The sequence below is a fragment of the Rhinoderma darwinii genome, chromosome 4 (genome assembly GCF_050947455.1).
Source record: "Rhinoderma darwinii isolate aRhiDar2 chromosome 4, aRhiDar2.hap1, whole genome shotgun sequence".
Lineage (NCBI taxonomy): Eukaryota > Metazoa > Chordata > Amphibia > Anura > Rhinodermatidae > Rhinoderma > Rhinoderma darwinii.
Genome location: NC_134690.1, coordinates 247,943,184 through 247,969,420, shown reverse-complemented (window position 1 = coordinate 247,969,420; position 26,237 = coordinate 247,943,184). Strand labels below are relative to the sequence as shown.

The 26,237-nt window shown below is 39.6% G+C and overlaps 1 protein-coding gene across 1 annotated transcript in view; it reads right to left on the bottom strand.

Annotated features, from left to right (window-relative positions):
• LAMA2 (laminin subunit alpha 2) overlaps nucleotides 1–26,237 on the bottom strand; it is an 852,154-nt gene that overhangs the window by 253,958 nt on the left and 571,959 nt on the right. Inside the window, exons 25-31 of the mRNA XM_075863715.1 lie at nucleotides 23,386–23,529; nucleotides 20,552–20,731; nucleotides 13,574–13,762; nucleotides 13,367–13,488; nucleotides 7,775–7,892; nucleotides 7,489–7,623; nucleotides 6,143–6,267 (exon numbers count right to left, since the gene is read on the bottom strand). Of these exons, the coding sequence (XP_075719830.1) occupies nucleotides 6,143–6,267; nucleotides 7,489–7,623; nucleotides 7,775–7,892; nucleotides 13,367–13,488; nucleotides 13,574–13,762; nucleotides 20,552–20,731; nucleotides 23,386–23,529 (1,013 nt within the window). The remainder of the gene's footprint in view (nucleotides 1–6,142; nucleotides 6,268–7,488; nucleotides 7,624–7,774; nucleotides 7,893–13,366; nucleotides 13,489–13,573; nucleotides 13,763–20,551; nucleotides 20,732–23,385; nucleotides 23,530–26,237) is intronic.

Below are 26,237 nucleotides of genomic sequence, written 5' to 3'. Positions count from 1 at the left end.
CAGCGCTCGTTTGGAGTGCTTTTTTGCCTGCATCTTTTGCATTAGCTTCATAGGCTTAAAAAAATGCAGGCAAAAAAACGAAGAAAAATAAGTCAACGCTGTCAATTCAAAATCTGCCTCAAAATTCCTGAAGGAATTATGAGGCACATTCTTTCTGCCTTACAAAAAACGCGGTGTGAACAAACCCTATGAGTGTAGTGCTTGTTTTTAGTCATTTTCTGTCTTTCTATAAACAATTTTTGGTAGGGGTGCCCTAAGGAAAAACATTTTTTTTCTAGGGGTGCCTCGAGTCCGAAAAGGTTGAGAAATTCTGATCTAAGGCATACGTTTGGTGCCTTCTCCAAACATGCATGCCAAATGTAATGCCCAAATATGCTTTACTGAGGCTTTATTGGCAGGTACCGTGCTGTCGGTAATAGCATCTTCCCACTCCCACAGTGATCAGCTCATAATCTACAGAGGTGGGGGGGTGCTATCTACATGTTAGACTGGATAACTCCTTTGAGAAGTGCTGCACCATTGAGTTGTGTATTCGAGCCTTAAATTTCCGTTCAGTCCATGTGTCAGTGGTATTTATGACCTCTATTGTCAATATACCTTAGTGCAACAAGTTTCAGATTAACAAGACCTTGACACCAGTTTTAGAAAGCCGCATGAGGACACTTTTTAGCATCCATATTATGGCCGCAAAACTATAGGGTTTGTTGAGGCCATAATACAGATGTTAACATGCAGCTGCATTACCGCCATCTGACACCAGCTAACAAGGATTTCCACAAAAATTGTTTGAAACTTGTATCAAATTTTTACCAAATGGGATAAGTCATAAAACAGCAATCAGCAGTATATTCAACTCCCATTAATCTCGATGGGGACAGACCTGTTACGTCACTTGAATTTTATGAATTTTGGGAATTGTATAATTTTATATAAATTGTGTAAAGAGTATGTAACTGCCATTTCATAAAACTTTTGACATGTCATAGTGCCTTGCTGAAACGAAGGGGCAAAAGCGCTCAGCCGAGCGGAGTGTCCCTTCGGCTGTAATGGTATAACTTTGGCTCACCTCGGCTCTCCTCGAAGAGATGGTATTAGATGAAAATGGACTAGTAGAAGTCTATTAGCCCATCCAGCTAACTCTGTCTTTCCGAGTAGAGCTGAAGTTATCCTATTACAGCTGGAGGGGCACTGTCCTCGGCTGAGCGCTTCGTTACAGCAATCTGTGGGGTCTCAGCACCCGGACCCCCGCCGATCAAACTAATGACATGTCACTATGACATGTCAAAAGTTTTATGACATTCACTATAAATACTATACTACAAAATACTATAAAACTGAACACATCAATTATTCACGAAAATTCTATGTATTTCGCTATTTTCACTTGCTGCAGATTGGTGCAAATTACCCACAGGACCCAATACTATGTGATAATAGTTACAAATAGTTAGTTATATATACGCTGCATAAAACTTGTCTCATTTCTTATGCTAATACTTTGTTTTAATTGCATTGAACACTGGGTTTTAAGTGTTCAGTGTTATTTCCATCTTGAGAGCTGTGTCTATTGTTATGTATATTGTCAGAGTTGTCAGCACATTTCTACATTCTATCTGAATTGAAAGGTATGGCCTTCTACTTTTATATTTGTTGCTGATAAACTACTTTTTTGGTTCCAAACATCTACAGTACGTCTTTAACAATATCCTTGATACACAAAGAGCTTTTAAAGGAATTATCTAAGGATTATTAGTAACAGTTTTCTATAAAAGTTTGCCCTTGTACTGTTATGTTTATTGTACATGAAGACCAATCCAAGGTTGTGCTTATTATGTATATGAATGTACGTGTTCATTATATGCAAGTACAGAATGTATGAAGTAACAATAGGAATGATAATACAGAAATTCTTTGAGCAACAGTTTTCAAATGTTGCTCTTCCATATTAAACAGAAATGTATATATTTTCTATAACAACTGGGCTACAGGGTGACATCAAAGAAATATATATATATCTCCCAAGTATTGCAAAAATTGTAGAAACATTTATTACATGATAAATATCAACAATACATGGTATCGAGAATAGAAATATATAGAAAAACTGATAAATGAGGACGTATACGGAGAAAATATCAGTAAGGTAATATGTTTAAATAGCTAAAGGTTAACAGAACAACCCATCACAAAATAACGTAACCACCCCATACAAGGCCACACAATTAATGCATCAAATAAAGCATTAGTGGTGGGGCCTTGTACGAAGCCGGCCTTTCAGGAAAAGGCGGTTGTTTGCCACATCTCATATGGCCATAACCTCCTTCCTCCACCATGAATTCGGGTATGTACCCCTAACCTCTCTCTGGTTGTCTGCCCTGCCATTATTTGGTTGGGTGTCAGATTCTATTTTATATAGTATCTGTGATGGTGAAGATGTACTACTAGTTGGCATTCATTTATGTGTACCTGTATCCATGCATCCATATTACTTGAGAACTGTGCACTTTACATTGAAGCATTTGGGCTTTTTAAATGCATTAGTGATAGGGCCTTGTATGGGGTGGTTACGTTATTTTGAGATAGGTTGTTCTGTTAACCTTTAGGTATTTAAACATATTAACTTACTGATATTTTCTCCGTATACGTTCTCTTTTATCAGTTTTTCTATATATTTATATTCTTGATACCATGTATTGTTGATATTTATTGTGTACTAAAGATTTCTATGATTTCTACAATACTTGGGAGTTATATATATTTCTTTGGGTGCTATGGTCCCTGTGACTTTTGCTTATAGGTTGTCTACTTGTATTGTGGGGAACCTTTTTTCTTTTGCTTGGTAAGGTTCTATGTAGGTTTATACAGGGCGACATCAGTCATCTCTACCCCTAATGCCCAGTAGATGCATTAGGCTGCCCACATCTTGCATCTATAGTGAATGGGTTGCAATATTGCACAATTCCATCTCTATTTTCTGACCTTTGCACTTTCTTCTTTTGTATTCCATAAGTTTGTTGTAACAGTTATAACTGTTCTGCAAGGGTGTGTGCTGTTCCTTTATTTGCATATTCTGCCTAGCAACAGTGATGTATTGGAGAGGAGGAGCAAACCAAGTGAGGCAGATGCTAAACACAGAGCCATGGAGAAAAGCATGGAATAAAGTGTTCTCTAACCCTGCAATCCAGTATCCCAGAGTGGATTGCTTTTATGTTACCTGGATTCCTACTACAACATTACAAAGATAAACAGGTATATATATGAAAATGCAGTATTCCACCTATTGTACTCATTCTTGTCTAGAGGCTATGTACCTAATTGTTTTAGGTCTGCTCCTCGTCTATATTTTTTTTTTAATCGGATCATTTTTACTACGTTTTAACAAAGTATACAGAACAAAAATGCATACAAAAACTTCCGCATAATAGGTGCAGTGAAGTACGCAAAGCTCCATCCCATCCTTACTCCTCCCATCCCAATCTGGAACTAAGCTGGATAGGTGGCAATTCAGTGAAATTTACAGACAAAGTATCAGGGCTGTGTGCAATGAGAGCAGCAGTGTAGAACAATATAACCGATCAAGGAAGTAGCCCTGGGGTGTTTAGTCAAGGTCCCCATATATCTTCACATTTTTTCAAATAATTTGTCTTAGGATACATCCCTGTCTATATTACAAAGATATGAGTCCACGTGATGCACCTGACTGGGCCACTAGCTCAGACACCTGATTCATTTCTGTGCTAAGACTCATTGTCCTATGTTAGTAAACGCCGAAGTGCCGAAGCTGCAGATATTCATACAAAAGTCTGTGGGGTATATCAAATTCTGAGCGCAGTTGCTCAAATGTTTTCAGGGCATCCCCTTTCTGGATCTGGTTAATAATATATAAAACTTACTCCTCCCAATAGCCAAATTCCATCAACTTATAAATCTCATGAAGCTTCGAATGACCCCAAATAGGGGTGAACTTTGAACATCCTGTCAACCCTTGAACCTTTTTAGCACAGTCCCATACCTTGTAGATCAAGGCCAGTACTAGTATATTGGGATTGTTCCCCGACTCCAGCATAGACAAAGGAGAATTAAAGTGAGATATGTGTGACCTGTTATACCTAAGTGTTCCCTTTGTCTCCATCCCTTTAAATATTGCATTTGAGAAGCCAAGAAATAAAGCCAAGGATTCAGTATAGGCCAAACCCCCATACAGCTTCTTCCACACTAATGCCCTGAAAATACCTTTAAGCTTATGAAAGTAGTACATGGGAATCCGGATTGGGACACTATGCAAAATGTACAAAATTCGAGGCATAAGGACTATTTTGATCAGATTACCTGGGCCAATTATAGTCAACGGTAGTCTACATCAGGCATTAACCTTGGACTCAAATCCTCATCCTTTGTTAAGTAAATATATTAGTCATTTCAGTTCGGCAGAAATTACATAGGTTAAAAAGGCGCATGTAAAATTGCAGCAAAATTGTGACAAATTTGTGCACAAATTCGTGACACTTGTTTTCTCACTTCAAAAAACAAAACAGGTGTTAAAAGTAGGTGTGGTAACGCTGTAAGAGTATGTCCACAGGGGACAATAAAATCCACTGAAAATCAGACTGCGGATTCATCCCTCTCATTGAAAGTAGTGAAATCCATGGTGTAAATCTGCATATATATATATATATATGGGGCCTCAGGGGGGTTTACTGTGAAGTGGAGACAGACTTCACTTTCAGAATTCATTTTCTTCTTATTAATGGACAATTTATTTGGATCCTGCTAACGATTTTTTTTGGGCAACTAAATGACAAAATTATCTTGATTATATTGCTAAATAGGCAGAACTGATAAAATGCTGTCACAAGTCATTTTACTTTGGTCCTAAAAACATCCATCAGACTCTTTGCAAAAACGTTGCCTGCGACGGAAAGCTACTCAGTTCTTCTCAGGCCTTTCCCTCTGTACTTATAAAGTCAGCTCTGCACATTTGCTCACATCCAAATTAAATCAATAGAGCCTGAATAGGTAATAAAATTACTACTTTGCAAAAATGTAAACAAATTGATCTACAACTCTCAAACTCATTATCCAACACATTTTGAACTCCGTAAAAATAGATCCAAAGCTTATAACCATATTTGAAGTGCTGAGTGCACAGGAACAAAACACTTTTGAAACTGACAGCTTGAATATAATTTGCTTAGGGAAAAGTTTACAGCAGAAAATAAGTAAGATTATATTTGTGTACTGTAAAGATGATGTGCTTCTTCTGATTAAGTGACTGCTTATGCATTCTGTGCAGTTTTTAGTTTATATCATTATACTTTCCACATTGTAACATCCGCCCACAGCATTTTGGAAACAAACAAATATATTGATGCCTCTCATTGCGTCTTATAGTATATTAAAATAATAATGACCTATTTAAAATGACGTAAAAATGAAGGCCTACGTGAACCTTCACACTGTATACTTATCGGGGTGTCCTGTAAGTGATTAATCATTATTGATATTCCAGCCGCCAGTATAATGATAGCTATATCTAGATGAATAATTAAAACAAACTTCTTGAATTGTAAATGATACTTTAAAGGGGTTGTCAAATTAGAACAAGGCTTTGTCTAAATGAAGACCGGCTCTGTCCTGCAGCTGAAATCCCTGGTAACCAGCTGATATTGCAAGGGGAAGCTGCAGGTGGCCAAATTATTTTCTTGCACCGTCGTATTAAATTGCATATTATATGCCGTAGGGTGAAAGCCAGTTCTGAATAATAAAGAAGGGTCCACAGCGGGGGAACATCCTTTTGTGATGTCCATGTGCTTTAATAGGGCATATGAAAAGGGGTTGTCCTGAGGGTACCAACCTTTTAAATATCACCTACAGTAGGCAGGTGGTTTGAATGTTGTATTACTTTTACTATATATAGACAAATGAATTATTTTACATTTATTGTTCTTGTCCCAAAATCCTTAAATATATAGAGACTTTAATATCAAATAAGCTTTTTCTGTTAATAGTAAATTAAGGCTAGTTAATATTGGTCCTATCTATCTATCTATCTATCTATCTATCTATCTATCTATCTATCTATCTATCTATCTATCTATCTATCTATCTATCTATCTGATTCATTTGGTTCCTTTACACATACTTGTTGCTTGCAATGTGGAGAGGACAGGCACATAGACGGCAATCATTTGGTAATCCTCTAACTATTCCATAGAACCCTGGTGCGCACCGCCCACAATGGTCTCCAGTGGTGTTGTGTTTACAGGCCTGGGAAAAAAATGAATACAATTATCAATAAAATCAAATACTATTTTTTTATCTATATATCAGCTGGTTTTATTTTAGAACTGGCTTAATTTTCAGGTATAAATGATTATATGTTGTAGCTATCTGTAACGTTTTACGATGCATCATAATTAACATTAAGTAGAAATATTTAAAGGAATGAAACTAATTTGTTCTCAGGATGTCAGATTCCCATCCCACTTCCCCTTTCCCAACCCTTGGTTGAACTTGATGGACATGTGTCTTTTTTCAACCGTACGAACTATGTAACTATGTAAGAACATGTAAAGATTTTTTCTTAAGTTGCCATCCTATTAAAAACTTGTGCTGCGACAAGTTTATTTTATTAATTTCTTACTGTTGCTTCACATCCCCTTTCAGCACAACCACCTTCAGTACTCTTCACCAATGGGCAGGCATGCGCTGACCTTCTTTTAGCTGACAGTGTATTCGGCAGCGGCAGAAGAATCCTTGCTGGTGAGCAGGTTATGCAGTCATATTCCGCAGCTTTTTTCCTTGTTAGGGAAGAAGCCGAGCATGGGCAATAGCATTCTCAGCTTCTCTGACAAGCCAAGAATAATTTACAAATGACTGGATAGCCTACTCACCAGCAGAGATACTACTGTCCTGCCAAGGACACTGTCAGCTGGGGGAGTCAATTTAAATTTTTTTAATTATTGCATATTCTCTCATCTTAATTCAAAATGTATCTGTTCGATAACCCCTTTAACTTATATAATGATTCCCATTAAATGGCTGCAAGCAGAGATCTTTAAAACTGTAAGGAATTAAAATGGAAAATATACTGGAAAATCGTCAAACTGTTCATTACCCAATTAACAAGCTTTAGTCGCTGAAAACATAATACCCCTTAAATTTGAACCATCAACTAATGCGTATAGTCTTCTAACCAAGTATTATTTTTTGCCTTTTATTGTGCAAGATAGAGTACAGTATAGCATACAGATGTAGCAGTCTTTACCTTGACATTTAACATGTTAAATACCCGGTGGCATGACATTTTTAACTTGACTTTTTAATGGTTTTCAATGGCTAAAGTGATAAGTTACCATGATGCAAGAAAATGATCAGAGTCAAGATAAGGATTGCCATCACTGTACTCTCTATTAAAACAAATCCTCTATGAAAATCTCTATAAATCAAATTCCCGACAGAATTAGAAGGATAATGTAAGAAGCATACCTGACAAACAGAAGTCTGTGAGTCACACATATCACTGTGCCCATTGCACTGACAGGGCACACAGGTTCCAAGGGTTGGGGCAGGCCTCCTACCCACGGATGTGGGTGCTATTCTGTAGAATCCAGGGGCACAAGACTAAAATAAAAGTGAACGCAAATATAATAACCGCACATGATGGGAAAAGGTGGGACATGTATATTATTTCAAATAATTATTATTGTGAATCGGGAAGACATATTGTTATTTCATAATTTTTCTAGGGTATAAAATAATACAGTTAACATACCTCACATGAAAGCCCAGAGTATCCTAATGGACATTCACATTTCTCGATTAAATTAGCTCTTGGACTTATGGTGAACGAAGTTCCTTCTTCTGCCACTTCCAGAAATACTTCTGAAATTCTGCAGTTCACAAAAAACATTGTTAATAGAGGAAACTAAATTAAATTAAGCAAAATAAAACACTAAGTACAAACTAGCTTTATAATTTATAGTAAGGGATTACTCATTTTTATAATGCATGTTATAATATCACAATAGAAAATTATTATTTTGGGCAAGAACATAGGTTTTGCAATGTCCATATATTAAAATCTAAAGACAGGAAACTAATCGTTGGAATAACAATATTATTCGAGAATTTGTTTGTGTATTTGAACTTCGTTACTAAATGTAAATTATTTATTTTTTCTTAATGAAGAATATTCCCACCTCGAATACAAAAACATATACCTTTATTTGTCTTCAAATTGTCAAAATTCTTGTTCATATTTATCCTTAAGGAGGCTACATGACATCAAATATGGCCACCACAATATTCAATCTAATACACCATGCAAGGTCGAAACATTGTCCTTCATTGTCCTTCGCATTGTCATTGCTATGAATTTTTTTATTGTCTTGGAATTTACGCTGAATATTGGGTGTTGTGCAGGATTAGAAAAACATGGCTGTTTCTTCCAAAAACAGCAAGTTATTTGGTAAGACAGCTCAACACCATTTACTTCAATCGAGTTGAGCTGCAATACCAGTCACAAAACAGCCATGTTTTTCTAATCTTGGGCAACCCATTTAAGGTTCTGGTGAAACTAGCTTTTTCAGATACTCAAATAGCAAAGTCTTCCTAATGCAGAGAAACATTCACTGCCACATACCAAATATGAAGATTTCCAACCTAGAAGTCATAGGAGCTGTAAGGGTTTTATCGGTTTTGTTATTTTGAAAAAAATAAAAGGAAAGAACCCGAAATAATTAAGACACAGCAATTTCTAACAAATTAACAAAAGAGGACAGTTAAGGCTAGGGCCACTCAGCAATTTTGGCCACGGCACAAGTTGCACGGCAAAAAATTGCTGTATGATCGCATTGTCGCGCTGGTTGTATCACAGTAGTAAATGTGGCCACGTTGTGACCCACAGGTTTCCGCAACAGTTGCAAGAAATCCAAAACGTGAACGATTTCTTTTGACTGTTGTGTCGCTGCCAAAGTCTCCGTGTACCCCTAGCTTTAATGGTTTATATTAACAGGTTGAATTTCATCAAGCTATCCATGCGTACGGTATATTGGTTTCATCCTGAATGATTCTATAAAGGCTATTACGTACTATTTGTGCTGATTTTAGAGGTTCTATTGACCAACATATGATCAGTTAACTTCAATAGTTTATGTATTTGTAATCTGAAGCCTGTATTTATTTATATCACGGATAAATGGTTTGGTAAGTGATGGATTAAAATAGAAATTCCTTACTTTATATGTCCAGTAAACGGGTTGCTGATCTTTGAGTTAACAAATTTAACTCAAAACCAGGGTTGGTGTCAGAACCTGGCAAACCTGGGCAAATGTCAGGACCCACTGGGCTTGTGGGCCCATAGTGATTAGAGTAAATATGCTCTACACTTGTCAAGCCAAGGGTGGGGTAGAGTGTGGCTCACTGTGACTATGTTGCCCAAAAGCCCACATACACCTGGATCCAGTCCTGTCCAAAACACACAGATTAAGGTATATATGGCAAATATCAGTTGTGTTATAAGGCAATGCCTTTTTACCATAAGTAAATTATAATTATTTTTCAGTGAAAATAAAGTACTATGTATGTAAGTGTATGAATTGTGATGACTTTACTCTTTTATCCAAACTGGCTTGTTACACTTGATAACATATGTCTGATGTGTAAGGTTAAAGTTATATTCAGAAAGATGGAAAACTCATAACCCATTAGAATAATTGTGAGTGATAACTTTTTTGCATTGTATGGTCGGTCATCTGTGACTTCTATAGTCATCACTGCTTATTGTCAGTAAGAAAAGTCAAAGGAATTTTCCCTAGATTTGAAAGTTCACTTGAAAAAGAATAGAAAGAGCTACATAAACATAGTCTTTGTTTGCAATCTCTTTACATCTTACTTTAGTGTGAAGACCACAAGGATTTTCCGAGCTTTGGGGGTTGATCAATACAAACTACAGGAATTGAGTGAACAAGTCAAGGACATTAGGACAATGATGTATGGTAGAAGAAAGGAGCTGGGGAATAGGGGAAATAATGGTTGAACAGTTATTTACATGGACAATTGATATTTATCAGTATCCTATTCTCTCGAGGTGCCTTTGAATGGTCAGACATTATATCCAGTTCTTAAGATACTGCTCAGCAATTGACCTGCCACCAAAGGACTTTTCATTTCCTATAAACCTCGCAATTCGGATGGGAGAAATGCTTAAAGATAAAGCTGCACATATAAATATTTATTCATTGTAGCCGTTTTCAGTAGCAAGTCTCTGTGCATTTAATGAATAATCTCTTTCCATCACCTTCAGGACTTAGAAATAGTTTGTGTACAGGAGACTATTTACAACCAGAAATGCGAATTTACATAATAATAAACTTTGGGAGCACAGAGCTACTTGTGGCTTGTCTGAGAGGTTTTCTGAAAGCAAGTTACAACTTTCTAGCTGAATGTCTCGAGTCTTTGGGGATTCAACCTAACTAGTTCCCAATCACTGCTTGAGATTTCTAAATAATTTGAAGCAAAATGAAGAGCATATTTGCCATCCAGGCTGATGTAATTTATTATCGCTTTATGTACGCTTCAAAAACAAAGCACCGTCTCTGAATTATATTGAGACACCAAATAAGAATGATAGATAGGATGAAAAGCACAATACTTGTATGACTACATAAATCATCAGCATGTTTATGGCTGAAAAAAAAGTCTATTTCTGCTAGTCTGTGATTAATATAACATTTGTGCTGATTTATTCTATTGTGTGGTGTATTTTATTGCTTTGTGCTGGTGTTCCGTAAAGTCGTTCTAATTTATCCAAGAATCACCACTCCCTTGTGTCACTTGTGCTGCTTAATATTCATCACTTTTAACAATACCCTTTGCGTGAGGTGTTATTAGGTACACTTAGCTAACAAACTCTGTTGCAGGGACATAATGCAGTGAAATTGAAAGTTCTGAAAAATATATTTAAATATAATTATTACTATAAAGTATTCAAGAATGTTATGTGAAAGATGTTTCTTTTATGTAACGTTAAGGCTTCGTTCACATCTGCGTCAGGGCTCCGTTCTGGCGTTCTGGCGGAGCTTTTCGTCAGAACGGATCCCTGACTGAAACAAGCGGAAACCATAGGTTTCTGTTTGCATCACCATTGATTTCAATGGTGACGGATCCGGTGCAAATGGTTTCCGTTTGTCTCAGTTGTGCAGGGGTCCCATCGTTTTGATGGAATGTATACTGTAGTCGACTACGCTATTGATTCTGTCAAAATGACGAAACCCCTGCACAACTGAGACAAACGAAAACCATTTGCACCGGATCCGTCACCATTGAAATCAATGGTGATGCAAACCTATGGTTTCCGTTTGTTTCAGTCAGGGATCCGTTCTGACTAAAGCTCCGACAGAACGTCAGCACGGAGCACTGACGCAGATGTGAACGAAGCCTAATACAGACACATTTCATAACCTGTGGCATATGCAGTATATTGGGAGTGTAGATTCAGCATCCAATCTCTAGAGCATGAGTGTGTCCAAAGGCCCCTTTGTCACAATAAAGGACAACTCTATAATGCATGTGAGGGTTAGGGATTCCTGTAACAAATTTTGCATCTTAGTCCAGGAGCTTTACAATACACTCCTGCTTTCAGTTAAAATACTAATGTGATGACCACTGTAACTTACAAACAAACAAGATGTGTTTAATGCATAATTAATGCAAAAAAGCGAGCAAATAGGACGTTTCTCAAGCATATTGCAGGACTGAAACGTTGCACTTTTACTTGATGTGGATTGAATAAATCACCCTTTTTTGCCTATTGGAGCGCTGCAAGATCTTCTTTTTTGAAATACCTGTATTTAGTCGAAGGATCAGGGCTACTTGCTGAGCACCCAGTCTTTTACATATACATATACCTTGTCGTGGGGTGAGTGCTGCTGTTTTTCTATGATATATATAAAAATATATATACAAATATATACAGGGTGGGCCATTTATATGGATACACCTAAATAAAATGGGAATGGTTGGTGATATTAACTTCCTGTTTGTGGCACATTAGTATATGGGAGGGGGGAAACTTTTCAAGCTGGGTGTTGACCATGGCGGCCATTTCGAAGTCGACCATTTTGTATCCAACTTTAGTTTTTTTAATGGGAAGAGGGTCATGTGACACATCAAACTTATCGAGAATTTCACAAGAAACACAATGGTGTGCTTGGTTTTAACGTTACTTTATTCTTTCATGAGTTATTTATGTCATTATGGGTGTCAGGTCCGAGCATTCCTAGATGAACAGTTTCCTGGAAAGTGGATTGGTCATCGTGGGCCAGTTGAATGGCCCCCTCGGTCTCCTGATCTGACCCCCTTAGACTTTTATCTTTGGGGTCATCTGAAGGCAATTGTCTATGCTGTGAAGATACGAGATGTGCAGCAACTGAAACGACGGATACTGGAAGCCTGTGCTAGCATTTCTTCTGCGGTGTTGCTATCAGTGTGTGAAGAGTGGGAGAAGAGGGTTGCATTGACAATCCAACACAATGGGCAGCACTTTGAACACATTTTATAAGTGGTCAGAAACGTGTAAATAACTCATGAAAGAATAAAGTAACGTTAAAACCAAGCACACCATTGTTTTTCTTGTGAAATTCTCGATAAGTTTGATGTGTCACATGACCCTCTTCCCATTGAAAAAACTAAAGTTGGATACAAAATGGCCGACTTCAAAATGGCCGCCATGGTCAGCACCCAGCTTGAAAAGTTTCCCCCCTCCCATATACTAATGTGCCACAAACAGGAAGTTAATATCACCAACCATTCCCATTTTATTTAGGTGTATCCATATAAATGGCCCACCCTGTATATAAATATATATATATAAATACACACACATATTATATGTACATAAAGTACATATATCTATATAAAAACACAATACATAAAGTTCCGCTAGATAGCAGTAAAAGGACAGTCAATCGGAACATGCACATCAATAATACAAGGCCCGTTGATTGGCTCTTCTTGCTTTCAATGTCATGCTAATTGGCCATTCACTGACCAACAAGTAAAATGTGCATTCTGATTGGCTGTATCTTCGAGCCAATCATGTGCACCGTAGTTTGGCATAACCAGTGTTATTGTATGTTAAATGTGGTTTTGCTTCACAATGGCCTAAGAAAGGCAATTGTAAATTGAAATTGTTGTAACACCAGGCCATTGTATTCTGAGGGACCACACCAAAATATTTAGTTGCTTATTATTGTATGTAATATAAAGCAATCATGAGTAATTTTAAGATCATTAATATGGTGATGTAACAGTGGTGACGCATGAAATAGAATTGTATTTTCTTAAGATGAAGGACAAATAATACCTGGTTTGTCTCAATACTCTCCCGTACGATGCCTTAATTAAGATGTATTGTATGTCATATAGAACATCCAAGAAGTCTTCACGACTCACAGATCCACCTCCATCCATATGTTTCCATTCAAACTACAACATACAAGCAAAATGCATTATTGAACTTTAACCAATGTCTAAAAAAAACTCCAGAAGTCACATTAAAAGAAAACAATACCTCTGTCATCTCAATGTCATGTCTGGTCAGTTGGCCATTTTGAGGATCTGGCACATTCCGTACAATAATTCTGTGATTTGTGGCAGGACCACCTCTAATAACAACTTGGGGCTCATAGGCTGATGGTCCAGTTTCTTCTCGGGCTTCAAAGTATATTGTATACTTCAGTTTTCCTCCATAAGCAGTTAGCTTTAAAATGGAAAAAATATTGGTTACAATAATTACGAAAAATCTGAAAATTCTGAAAATATTGTCACGTTGTTCACAATTCTAAATTTAGATTTACTGGAATATAGTAAAGTATATATTTTTTTTAAATGTGGCCGCATTTTGTAATTATTCAGTTAGGCCTCAAGCACATGATCATGTTTGGGATCGATAGTACATAGATCCAAAATAGGGGGGTAATGTATTTTAATATGGCCATTTTAGAAAGTTTGCAAAGTAAATGTTATCAGGGTATAGGAGGAAGCAGGAGAATTTGTGGCCTCTGTCGTGGACACTAAGGGTATGTTCACACGAGGGCGTCCGTTACGGCTGAAATTACGGGGATGTTTCAGCCTGAATACATCCCCGTAATTTCAGCCGTAACGGCATGTGCAGGCGCTTGAACGCCGCGTCAATTACGGCCGTAATTAGCGCTGCTATTCATTGGAGTCAATGAATAACGGCTCCAATTACGGCCAAAGAAGTGACAGGTCACTTCTTCGACGCGGGCGTCTATTTACGCGCCGTCATTTGACAGCGGCGCGTAAATATACGCCTTGTGTGAACAGACAAACGTCTGCCCATTGCTTTCAATGGGCAGATGTTTGTCAGCGCTATTGAGGCGCTATTTTCGGGCGTAATTCGGGGCAAAAACGCCCGATTTACGTCCGTAAATAGGCCGTGTGAACATACCCTAACGCACTTAAAAACCTCCCTTTAAAAAATGCTCCTGCAAATAGTAACAAAGTTAGTAAGGTTGAATAAAAGACAGTCCTTCAACAATTTAGACAAAAGGAATAATTTTAGCATATTCAGGGATTTATAAAAGAAAATTAAAAAAAAGAAAGAAATTCATATCTTTTAATAATCTGGACCAACTGATGAACAATAACACAGCGCAAATATAAGAATTAACCATAAAGGAGACGGGTAAATAAAATAAACCCTGAAATGAAACAATTACCTAAACAATAAATTATTTGTAAATAATATCAATAAAACCTTATTTAACTTTCTTCCTTCACACAAAGAAACAAGTTGTCTTTGTTATAATCTATGATGATTTTTCCCTAAACAATATCTTCGCATCCTTGGACAAGTTTTAAAATTGCAAGAATCAAAAGACAAAAAACATCTCCTCTTTAAGTAGATGATAGAAAAACATTTTTCATTAAAAAAAAATTACCCATAGGCAGAACAGGCAAACCCCCTTTATTAAATTACACATTTGATGTGATTAATGAAAATGTGAAGCTATAGGGAAAACACACAAAACAAAAATAAAACATAATTTATATTCCGAACAAGTTATAATACAAAAAATAAATCAGGTTACATTCTAGATATTGATTCTTTTTTCTAGTAAGCACAAAACAGACAATATGTATTAGGCTGGATTCACATGGAGTATTTTGCCGAGTTTTTTTACGCGGAAACCGCGTCGCAAAACTCGGCAAAAACGGCCCGAAAATGCCTCCCATTGATTTCAATGGGAGGCGTCGGCGTCTTTTTCCCGCGAGGCAGTTTTACGACATGCCCTATCTTCGGGCGTTTCCGCCTCTGACCTCCCATTGACTTCAATGGGAGGCAGAGAAAGCGTATTTTGCGGTGTTTTATGCCCGCGGCGCTCAATGGCCGCGGGCGAAAAAGACCGCGAAAAACTCCGCGAAAATCTTCGTGCAGGGAGAGGAAAATCTGCCTCAAACTTCCAAACGGAATTTTGAAGCAGATATTCCTCCTGCAAAATACTCCGTGTGAACATAGCCTTATACTAGGAACAACACACTTCTACTCTACTTATTACCAGTTATGTGTGGTGAATCTAAAAAGTGGTTCCCTTCTAAAAGTTCATATTATCTAAAAGAATATAAAAAATATGAACACAATTTCAATGCTCAAAGATTAATCCTGCCAGAAATACTCATCTTACCAATGCACAGGACCGTAGCTATAGAGTTACAAAGGCAGAATTTTCCCCTGGGCCCCCATGCCATATAAGAAGCCACCAGTACTGGGAACGGCACATGATAAGTGTGGGGGGGGGGGGGCGGCTCGTGGTACAGATTTTTCTTTGGGGTCCAGGAGCTTCAGGATACACTCCTGCCAATATAACAAATCTCTAGCTCTATGTAAATTTTTTCTTTTTTTACTTTTTATTTCCATCCCCAATTTTAAGCTTGCACCCTTTTAACTTAAGGAAGCACTCCGGCAATTATGTATATTTTTTGCATATATCATGCTAACTTACTGTACCAGCAATATTCTAGTAGTGTCATTTGTTTCTGCCCAGCTTAGTTTCATCTATATATTTTGAACCCTTTTATTATGGGCAGATGTCATGTGATCTCAGTCTGACCACCAGAATAGACCATGCTCTCATGTAGGAGGTCATTTCTCCTGTGTGGTTGACTTCCAGGTTAGAATTACATCTAACCAATCAAATCCCTCTTGGTAGGTCTCAGACCCCTCCCCTCCCCACACAGCTCCACCCTCCTGGTTCTCCGTATGTCCCCTATGCATATACTCAGGACGCAGATGTAGTTGAACTTAATACTGAAGCAGGGAATGATCAAGTGACTGCTTCAGAATGAGTTCAGAGCGGAGGAGCAGAGGCAGCTCCTCCGCTCGCTGACAATTCCCCGGGCACAGCGCTACTTTAAGCACTGTGCTTGGGGAAGCCCTTGATATCACTGTCCATACATGGACCATGACGTCAGTGGCTACTGATTGAGCGGAATCCCCATTGCCTATATTCTGGCCGGGGATTCCACTGCTAGAGGAAACCCCTGAGGTTAATGTCCATATATGGACATTGACGTCAGGGGCTTCTCCTGGAGTAGAATCCCCGGCCAGAGTCGGCAACGGGAATTCCTCTCAAGGAGTAGCCACTGACGTCACTGTCCATATATGGACAGTGGCATCAGGGGGTCCTCCATCAGGGAATCCCCGGGCACAGCATCGGCGATGCTGTGGCTGGGGATTCCGTTTAGGGAGTAACCCCTGATATTACTCAGGGGGTCCTCCGAGAGGGAATCCCCGGCCACAGTGTCGGCAATGCTCTGGCTGGGGATTCCTCTGCTAGAGGGAGCTTCAGTAGCGCTATCTACAGTGGAATGGGGATAGCACTACATACTGTGGGGGTGGGGGTATCTACAGGGGAGGGCGCTTCGTAGCACAATCTAGATGGGACACAATGTGGCACAATTTACATGTGGTGCTGTGTGGCGCCATCTAAAGGGGGCGCTGTGTAGCGCTATCTACAGGGGGGCTGTGTGACATTATCTACAGGGGGTACTGTGGCAAAATACACAGGGGGTACCGTGGCATTATATACAGAGGGGACTGTGGCATTATCTACAAGGGCATGTGTGGTGCCATCCACAGGGGTGTTGTGTGACATTATCTGCAGGGGGTACTGTGGCATTATACACAGGGGCTACTGTGGCATTATATACAGAGGGCAATGTGGCATTATCTACAGGGGCATGTGTGGCACTATATACAGAGGGGTGTGTGGCACTATATAAAGGGGGTGTGGCACTATCTAAAGAGGGCACTGCGGCATTATCTACAGGGGTGTGTGGCACTATATACAGAGGAATCTGTGGCATTAGCTACAGGGGGTGTGTGGCACTATATACAGGGGTGTGTGGCATTATCTACAAGGGCATGTGTGGTGCCATCCACAGGGGGGTTGTGTGACATTATCTACAGGGGGTACTGTGGCATTATACACAGGGGCTACTGTGGCATTATATACAGAGGGCAATGTGGCATTATCTACAGGGGCATGTGTGGCACTATATACAGAGGGGTGTGTGGCACTATATAAAGGGGGTGTGGCACTATCTAAAGAGGGCACTGCGGCATTATCTACAGGGGTGTGTGGCACTATATACAGAGGAATCTGTGGCATTAGCTACAGGGGGTGTGTGGCACTATATACAGGGGTGTGTGGCATTATCTACAAGGGAATGTGTGGTGCCATCCACAGGGGGGTTGTGTGACATTATCTACAGGGGGTACTGTGGCATTATACACAGGGGCTACTGTGGCATTATATACAGAGGGCAATGTGGCATTATCTACAGGGGCATGTGTGGCACTATATACAGAGGGGTGTGTGGCACTATATACAGGGGGTGTGGCACTATCTAAAGAGGGCACTGCGACATTATCTACAGGGGTGTGTGGCACTATATACAGAGGAATCTGTGGCATTAGCTACAGGGGGTGTGTGGCACTATATACAGGGGTGTGTGGCATTATCTACAAGGGCATGTGTGGTGCCATCCACAGGGGGGTTGTGTGACATTATCTACAGGGGGTACTGTGGCATTATACACAGGGGCTACTGTGGTATTATCTACAGGGGCTCTGGCACTATCTACAGAGGGAACCGTGGCATTATCTACAGGGGGTGTGTGGCACTATATACAGAGGGAACTGCTGCATTATCTACAGGGGGCAGTGTTTCATGAAATTCAACTGTTTTAAAAAATTTGTCAAAAACGGAAAACACGTAACGGATACAAAATGGATGCAAAGCAGCCGTCAAAAACTGACCTAGATATCGGTTTTTAACAGCCGACACCCGAACCCTGTTGTGTGAATCCCTGCGTGGTTTGGGGTGGGTAGGAGATGCAGGGTGGTATTGGGTAGCTGTAAAGGCGCCAAAAACTATCTACTCCCTAAAGTTCTGGCTAGTGTTTGGCGTCTTTGCAGGCTCACATGGCTGCTTCGAAGATTTGATCGAAGGTCAGTGGACAGCAGCTGCCTTCTGGGCTCCCTCTCTTGGCGGCAGCCTTGGCGCTGCACTGAATATGACACACGTGACATTATAAGGTGTGTTTCAGACTTCAATGTAGCGCCAAGGCCGGAGCAGAGAAGGAGACCCCTGCCATGGTACACACAAGTATCTAATCTATCATGTATCCAATCTATGACAAACTATGCACCACTCATAAAATTGGCACATTTTCAGACCCCAGACTACCATTTGGTGGACCATTGTGGTAAAAACTGATGTTAAAAACTGATAGTAAAAACTGATGACAACTAATGACTACTGATGACAACTGATGGTTTTGTAGTCAAAATTGTGAAAAAGCCTGATGGCAACTGATACATTTCTGCATCAGTTTTTACATCAGTTGTAATCACTTGCGAGACAAAAAAACTGATACTGATGCAACTGATATATATGAATGCACCCTAAGGGCCTGTTCACATCAGCGTTGGCTTTCCATTCCGGGGTTCCGTCTGAGGTTTCTGTCGGGTGAACCCCGCAACGGAAAGTGAAAGTGAAACCACAGCTTCCGTTTGAGTCACCATTGATATCAATGGTGACGGAAACATCGCTAATAGTTTTCGTTCGTCACGATTCCGTCAGGTTTCTGGTTTTCCAATGGAATCAAAAGCGCAGTCGACTGCGCTATTGATTCCGTCGTTAAAACGGAAACCTGCCAGAATGGTGACAAATGGAAACTATTAGCGATGTTTCCGTCACCGTTGATATCAATGGTGACTGAAATGGAAGCTGTGGTTTCACTTTCCGTTGCGGGGTTCACCCAACGTAAACCTCCGACGGAACCCCGGAACAGAAAGCAAATGGTGATGTAAACAGGCCCTAAAGCAGGTTTTCATGGCACAGTGCTCTAAAGGATCTATGTTCTAATTAGTTAGGGCCTGTTCACATCAGCGTTGGCTTTCCGTTCAGGGGTTCCGTCTGAGGTTTCCGTTGTGGAACCCCGCAACGGAAAGTCAAACGGAAACCTTACATTCCGTTTGCATCACCATTGATATCAATGGTGACGGAAACATTGCTAATGGTTTCCGTTTGTCACCGTTCTGGCAGGTTTTCGTTTTTTTCAACGGAATCAATAACGCAGTCGACTGCACTATTGATTCCGTCAAAAAAACAGAAACCTGTTGGAACGGTGACAAATGGAAACCATTAGCTATGTTTCCGTCACCAATGATATCAATGGTGATGCAAACGGAAGCTGTGGTTTCCGTTTGACTTTCCGTTGAGGGGTTCCACAACGGAAACCTCCGACGGAACCCCTGAACGGAAAGCCAACGCTGATGTGAATCGGCCCTTAGTGACAATTAGATTATGACTTCCTTTTGTCATGACAACTCTAGAGCTTAGGGCCCTATTACATGGCCTGCCATGGTTCGCCGTGTTCAATGAGACAGCTCGTTGATCGGAGCTCGTTTGCTCCCTTCACAAGAAACAATGCATGTGGACGAGCGATTGTTAGTACTATCGCTCATCCCCATACATTTCTATCATGTCGGCTGTGCATCTCCCTGTTTATACAGGGACATATGCTGCTGACTACGATAATATTTTAGGCTGCAGAAAGATCAGTCGATGGACAAGCGTTTGCTCGTTCATCAGCTGATTCTTGCCCTGTTTACGCTCGTTTGCTCGATAATTGGCTCTTGTAATGGAGCCTTTAGCTTTCACTGTGATCGCCAAGTCTGAGTTGTGCTGGTTTAGGCTCTTCCTTAGAGCTAGTTCCAATAGTCCATTTGAGCATTGCCTGTGGGCCAATAATTTAGGGGGGGGGGCAATGCCCAATGTCAAGAAAAAACACGAAACAAAACTGTATTATGTGTCAGATAGCTACATGAAGCCCATGGCCTGTAATTTGTCAAAGTTCAGCTGTCAATGCCTAGAGTATTTTATAGCCATGATCTTTCAATATAACATATCATTGTGATAAGCTAACATACTGTATTGATATTATTATTATTATTTACCTTTCGACCTTCAAACTGTTCCGGTAGTTTCCAGTAAAATGGTTCAGAACGGAGGTCTTGTTTTACTTGATCAATGAAAGCTATGATCTCTGGATGTTGGAAAAATACCCCTTTAGTAGTTTGATGCTGCAGGGTGAAGTCTGTCAATTCTAGTACTGTCTGATCAGGTTTTAGCGATTGCTTAAAAAAATAGGAGAAAAATATGCTTTAAAAGAGAAGAATAAGCAAAATTGTAGACAACAGATATGAAGTAGATACCAACAAATTGAATTATTTCAGTAAAACATCTGGTGACAAAAGTGATGTGTAATTAGTTTTTTACCTTTATGATGGACACAATTCAAATAAATGATAAAATAAGCAAAACAATCTATTGGAATCGATAACATCTTTAAATTGATCCAAATGTGTGAGGAGTGTGAATGTCCGCATAAAATCTTTAAGGCCTTATTCACACGAACGTGTATTATGTCCGAGATATGCGCGTGAAAATAACGCGCGTCTCACGGATCTATGTTAGTGAATGGGGCCGTTCAGACAGTCCGTGATTTTCACGCAGCGTATATCCGCTGCGTAAAACTCACGACATGTCCTATACTTTTCCGTTTTTCGCGCATCACGCACCCATTGAAGTCAATGGGTGCATGTAAACCGCGCATGGCACACGGAAGCACTTCCATGTGACACGCGTGATTCGTGCAACAGTAGATAAAGAAGTGAAGGAAAAAATAAAAGGACTTCCTTAATTTATTTTTCTAAAGTTCAAAACCGCGTGTCATAAGCATGGCATATGCGTGAAAATCACGCAGCCACGCAACACATACTGATGACACACGCAACTGAAACGCGCAAAAAAACGCACACGTTCGTGTGAATAAGGCCTAAGAGTGGGAGCTCTTTTTTTATTTTTTTTTACTATTTTAGACCTGTAAATTCCCTTTATAGCCATAGAGCTAGGCTCTGATCATAATAGCATCATAGCTTCATTTTAAGAATATTCCTGAAGAATATGATGGATTATTTATTTACAGAGGCAAAAGAGGATCCCATTTAAGTCAATTGCTGCTGTATTACGGCTTTGTACAACTCAGAGATTGTACAAGATTGTAATATGGTCACGTACATGAACCCTCCTACTTATCACATCTGTGAGTTTGTTACAATTGATTCTGGTCTAGGCAATGTTTTGAGCTAGGCAGGTAGAACCTCAGACGGATACGTTGTAACTGCATTTATGTCAGGACAGGAGAGAGATTTGTACTACTGATGTATGTAGTTCTCAGAGGATTGCCTAGGCTGGATACAATTGTTGAAAACGCTCAACTGTAAGAAGTATTAGGTCTGTATGGCTTTTCACCCTCTAGATCAGGGGTCTCAAACTCGGCCGGGTAAGTGGGCCACATATAGAAAAAATTTGAAGTTGACGGGCCGCATTACTTTCAAATTTGATACAATACAAAATTAATGTTAATCAATTAGTTATTTGAACTACTATAACAATACTACATTACTGTGATACTACACTACTATAATAATACCACTAGGTTTACACGTAACGGAAATTTGCGAGATTTCTCCATGTGCTTATTTCAACAATCCAGTTTTCCAGCCACAGTGCCGTCTGTAGATCCTGCCACAGTGCCCTCTGTAGATGCTGCCACAGTGCCCTCTGTAGATGCTGCCACAGTGCCCTCTGTAGATGCTGCCACAGTGCCCTCTGGACCGGAATGTGATGTTAGGGGCAACCCCAGAGCCGGTGTCCCAGAGCAGAGCACTAGTATAGGCTCTGCTCCGGAACTCTGGGGAAGCAACTGACATCAGTGTCCGTATATGGACAGTGATGTCAGGGGCTTGCCCAGAGCTGGAGTCCCGGAGCAGAGCCGCTTCTAGCACTCTGCCTAGGATTCCAGCTCTGCTCCTGACATCACTGTTCATATATGGATAGAGATATCAGGGGCAACCCCAGAGCTGGAGTCCCGGGCAGAGTGCTAGTAGCGCACCTACTGGGACTCCAGTAGTGCTCCTGACATCACTGTCCAGCTCTGGGGAAGCCCTAGACATCGCTGTCCATATGTGGACAGCCATGTCAGGGGATTCCACAGAGTCCCGGAGCAGAGCCTATAATAGCACTCTGCCCGTGACTCCGGCTCTGTGGAAGTCCCAGACTTCGCGTGTCCATATGTGGACATCGATGTCAGGCAATTCCATAGAGTCCCGGAGCAGAGACGATACTAGCGCTCTGCCCGGGACTCCGCTCTGGGGATGACCCTGGGAACACTGTCCATATATGGACAGCGATGTCAGGGAATTCCACAGAGTCCTGCAGCAGAGTCGATACTAGCGGCTCTGTGTCCTGCGGGCCACAGATGACAGCCTCAGGGGCCGCATGCGGCCCGCAGTCCGGGTGCTTGAGACCCCTGCTCTAGATGCTAGTAAGTATTTCCACATGGATTCACTGCAGGCAGAGGTCTTGAAAATTGTAAAGAACTGAAATGCAAAGCATATTACAATTTTTTATTGCACATATATAATGATTAAGCTTTATACTTGGAAAGCCCTTATTCTATACATTAGACATGGCAATAACTTAGGCATACATTAGGCACACATTAGGCATAGGCAAAGCTTTGCACTGCACAGTGATACACAACTTGGCTAAAATGACTCTTGTCATCTTCTCACTGCTGGTGCTGAGTAGACAAATTGTAAAATAAGAAGTTAAAAGAATACGCTGAATGTTTTGGCATGTATTAGCTGCTTCAGCATGTTTTACTAAAATACACCAGCAGGAATCCACATTACAGTATTATATGGCTCAATAGCTTCCTACTCACCCACATTCGAATCAGTCCATCTGCTTCTGTACACTGGGTAGTAAGGCCAAAGCAGTAACAGCTGCTACAGCCAAGTGGATTCCCAACATGAAGTCCAAAAGTGCTGGGTGTGCATCTGTCGCAGTGGACCCCTTCCACATTTGTCTGCAAGAGAGATACTTCACAATTTGAGTGCATTTAAACTGATGTTTTCGTTAAGCAAGAAACCTTAATGTTTTGAAATCAGAGAACAGTAAGTCAATGGAAAGTGTGGATAGCTAGCTTAACATAGATACAGATTAGATAGATAGATAGATAGATAGATAGATAGATAGATAGATAGATAGATAGATAGATAGATAGATAGATAGATAGATAGATAGATAGATAGATAGATAGATAGATAGATAGATAGATAGATAGATAGATACGAGATAGATAGATAGATAGATAGATAGATAGATAGATAGATAGATAGATAGATAGATAGATAGATAGATAGATAGATAGATAGATAGATAGATAGATAGATAGATATGAGATAGATAGATAGATAGATAGATAGATAGATAGATAGATAGATAGATAGATAGATAGATAGATAGATAGATAGATAGATATGAGATAGATAGATAGATAGATAGATAGATAGATAGATAGATAGATAGATAGATAGATAGATAGATAGATAGATAGATAGATAGATAGTATTCCAATACCAAAAAAACAACGCTTTTGCTGCCTAAATTATATATACAGTTGCTCGGGTCAATTGCATGGGTTACACTTAATATCGGACTTCAGTCAAAAGTCAAAGCACCAAACCTACATCAAGATGGAGTGAAAATCACACAACAAAGAAGTTGAAATATATAAAAAATAAAATTGTATTATTATGATAATTAGATAGAGAGATAATTTAACATTTCAAGAGGAAACCTATGCTTTCAATAACTAGTGTGACCCCTTGAGCCTAACTATATATCTACTATAGGTTTTCATAAATACCTTTAATTGGGAATTTTGACTTACTCCTTTTATAAGAACTGCTTAACCCCTTAGTGACTAGCCCATTTTAGGCCCTAATGACCAAGCTATTTTATTCGTTTTTCTATAGTCGCATTCAAAGAGCTATAACTTTTTCAATTTTTCGTCTACATAGCTGTATGAGAACTTGTTTTTTGCGGGATTAGTTGTACTTTTTAATAGCACCATTTTTAGGTACATATAATTTTTTTATTAACTTTTATTAACTTTTTTTGGGGGGATTATAAAAAAAACCTGAAATTCCACCATTGTTCTATGCGTTTTTAAATTGACGCCGTACACTGTGCGACGTAAATAACATGTTACTTTTATTCTATGGGTCGGTACGATTACGGTGATACCACATATGTAGAGGTTTTTTTATGTTTTACGACTTTTGCACAATAAAAACACTTTTGAACTAAAATTATTTGTTTTTGCATCGTCGCTTTCCAAGAGCCGTAACTTTTTTATTTTTCCATCAATGTAGTGATTTTTTGGGCTTGTTTTCTGCGGGATGAGACGTAGTTTTGATTGGTACTGTTTTGGGGTGCATGGGACTTATTGATTCATTTTTATTATGACTTTTTTGGGGGGCAATGGAAAAAAATTGCAATTTCGCCATTGTTTTTTGCATTTTTTTTTACGGTGTTCACCTTGCGGTTTCAATTACATATTAACTTTATTAATGGAGTCATTACGGTTGCGGCGATACCATATATGTGTACTTTTATTTTTGTTTTACACTTTTACTAAATAAAACCACTTTTTATGGAAAAAAAATGGTTTTATTTATTTTTTTACTGTAATTTTTATTATTAATCTTTATTTCACATTTATTATTTATTTCATTAGTCCCACTAGGGGACTTTACTATGCGATCTTCAGATTGCTTCTATAATGCTTTGGTATACTTCGTATACCAGAGCATTATTGCCTGTCAGTGTAAATCTGTTAGGACGTGCCTCCGGCGGGGACCTAACAGGCATATGTCCAGGGCAGACCTGGGGGCTTTTATCAAGCCCCCGGCTGCCATGACACCCCATCGGACACCCCATTGCATTTGCGGGCCGCCGATGGGTGACAGAGGGAGCTCACTCCCTCTGTAAACAAAGTTAAATGCCGCGGTCGCTATTGACGGCGGCATTTAACGGGTTAAACGGCCGCGATCGAAGTAATCAGACAGCTGAGCCCCGGCTCCAGCCTGCATGGGAGACCCGTGCAGGACTTAGACTAGGCTCACGTGAAAAGGCGTCAGCCTAGCCTAAGGCCCCTTAGTGACGAACGTGAAAAGGCGTATTGGTGGTCACTAAGGGTTTAAACTGTAAGATGACGGTGGGCCTTCTTTCATAAGCACTCAACTGGATTTAAAGGGTTTTTGTGGTTTTATGTAAATAAGTCTTACCTAGGCCTATGCCAGTCTTTAAGTGTGGGCCTTTGTGTTTCAATTTTCACTATTTCCAACCATTGTGTCTGCTGTCAGTAAATTAGGACACTTATTTACATTTAGAGACTAAAACTAAAGTGTACTAGAGAATAAGCTGCTCTTTGCAGTGACTCTCCACACTGGCTCATAGGGATTCCCCACTATAACGTTCATATGTCTTATTGTGTGCCCGGGATTATTGTCTTGTTAAACGTTCCATGAACTAATGTCTAGATTGACTGTTACAATGTGCAGGTCCATGTAAACACTGTTTTTCCTTTCGCTCCATGTTATGCAACAAATATCAAGTTTGCTCCATTCTAGGATGTTGTATACATTGCCTGTAAGTATATTAGATTCTTGTCAGTTGTGATGTTAAACCAGTTTTACAGGGGCTAAATCATAATGACCTTTTTAGTTG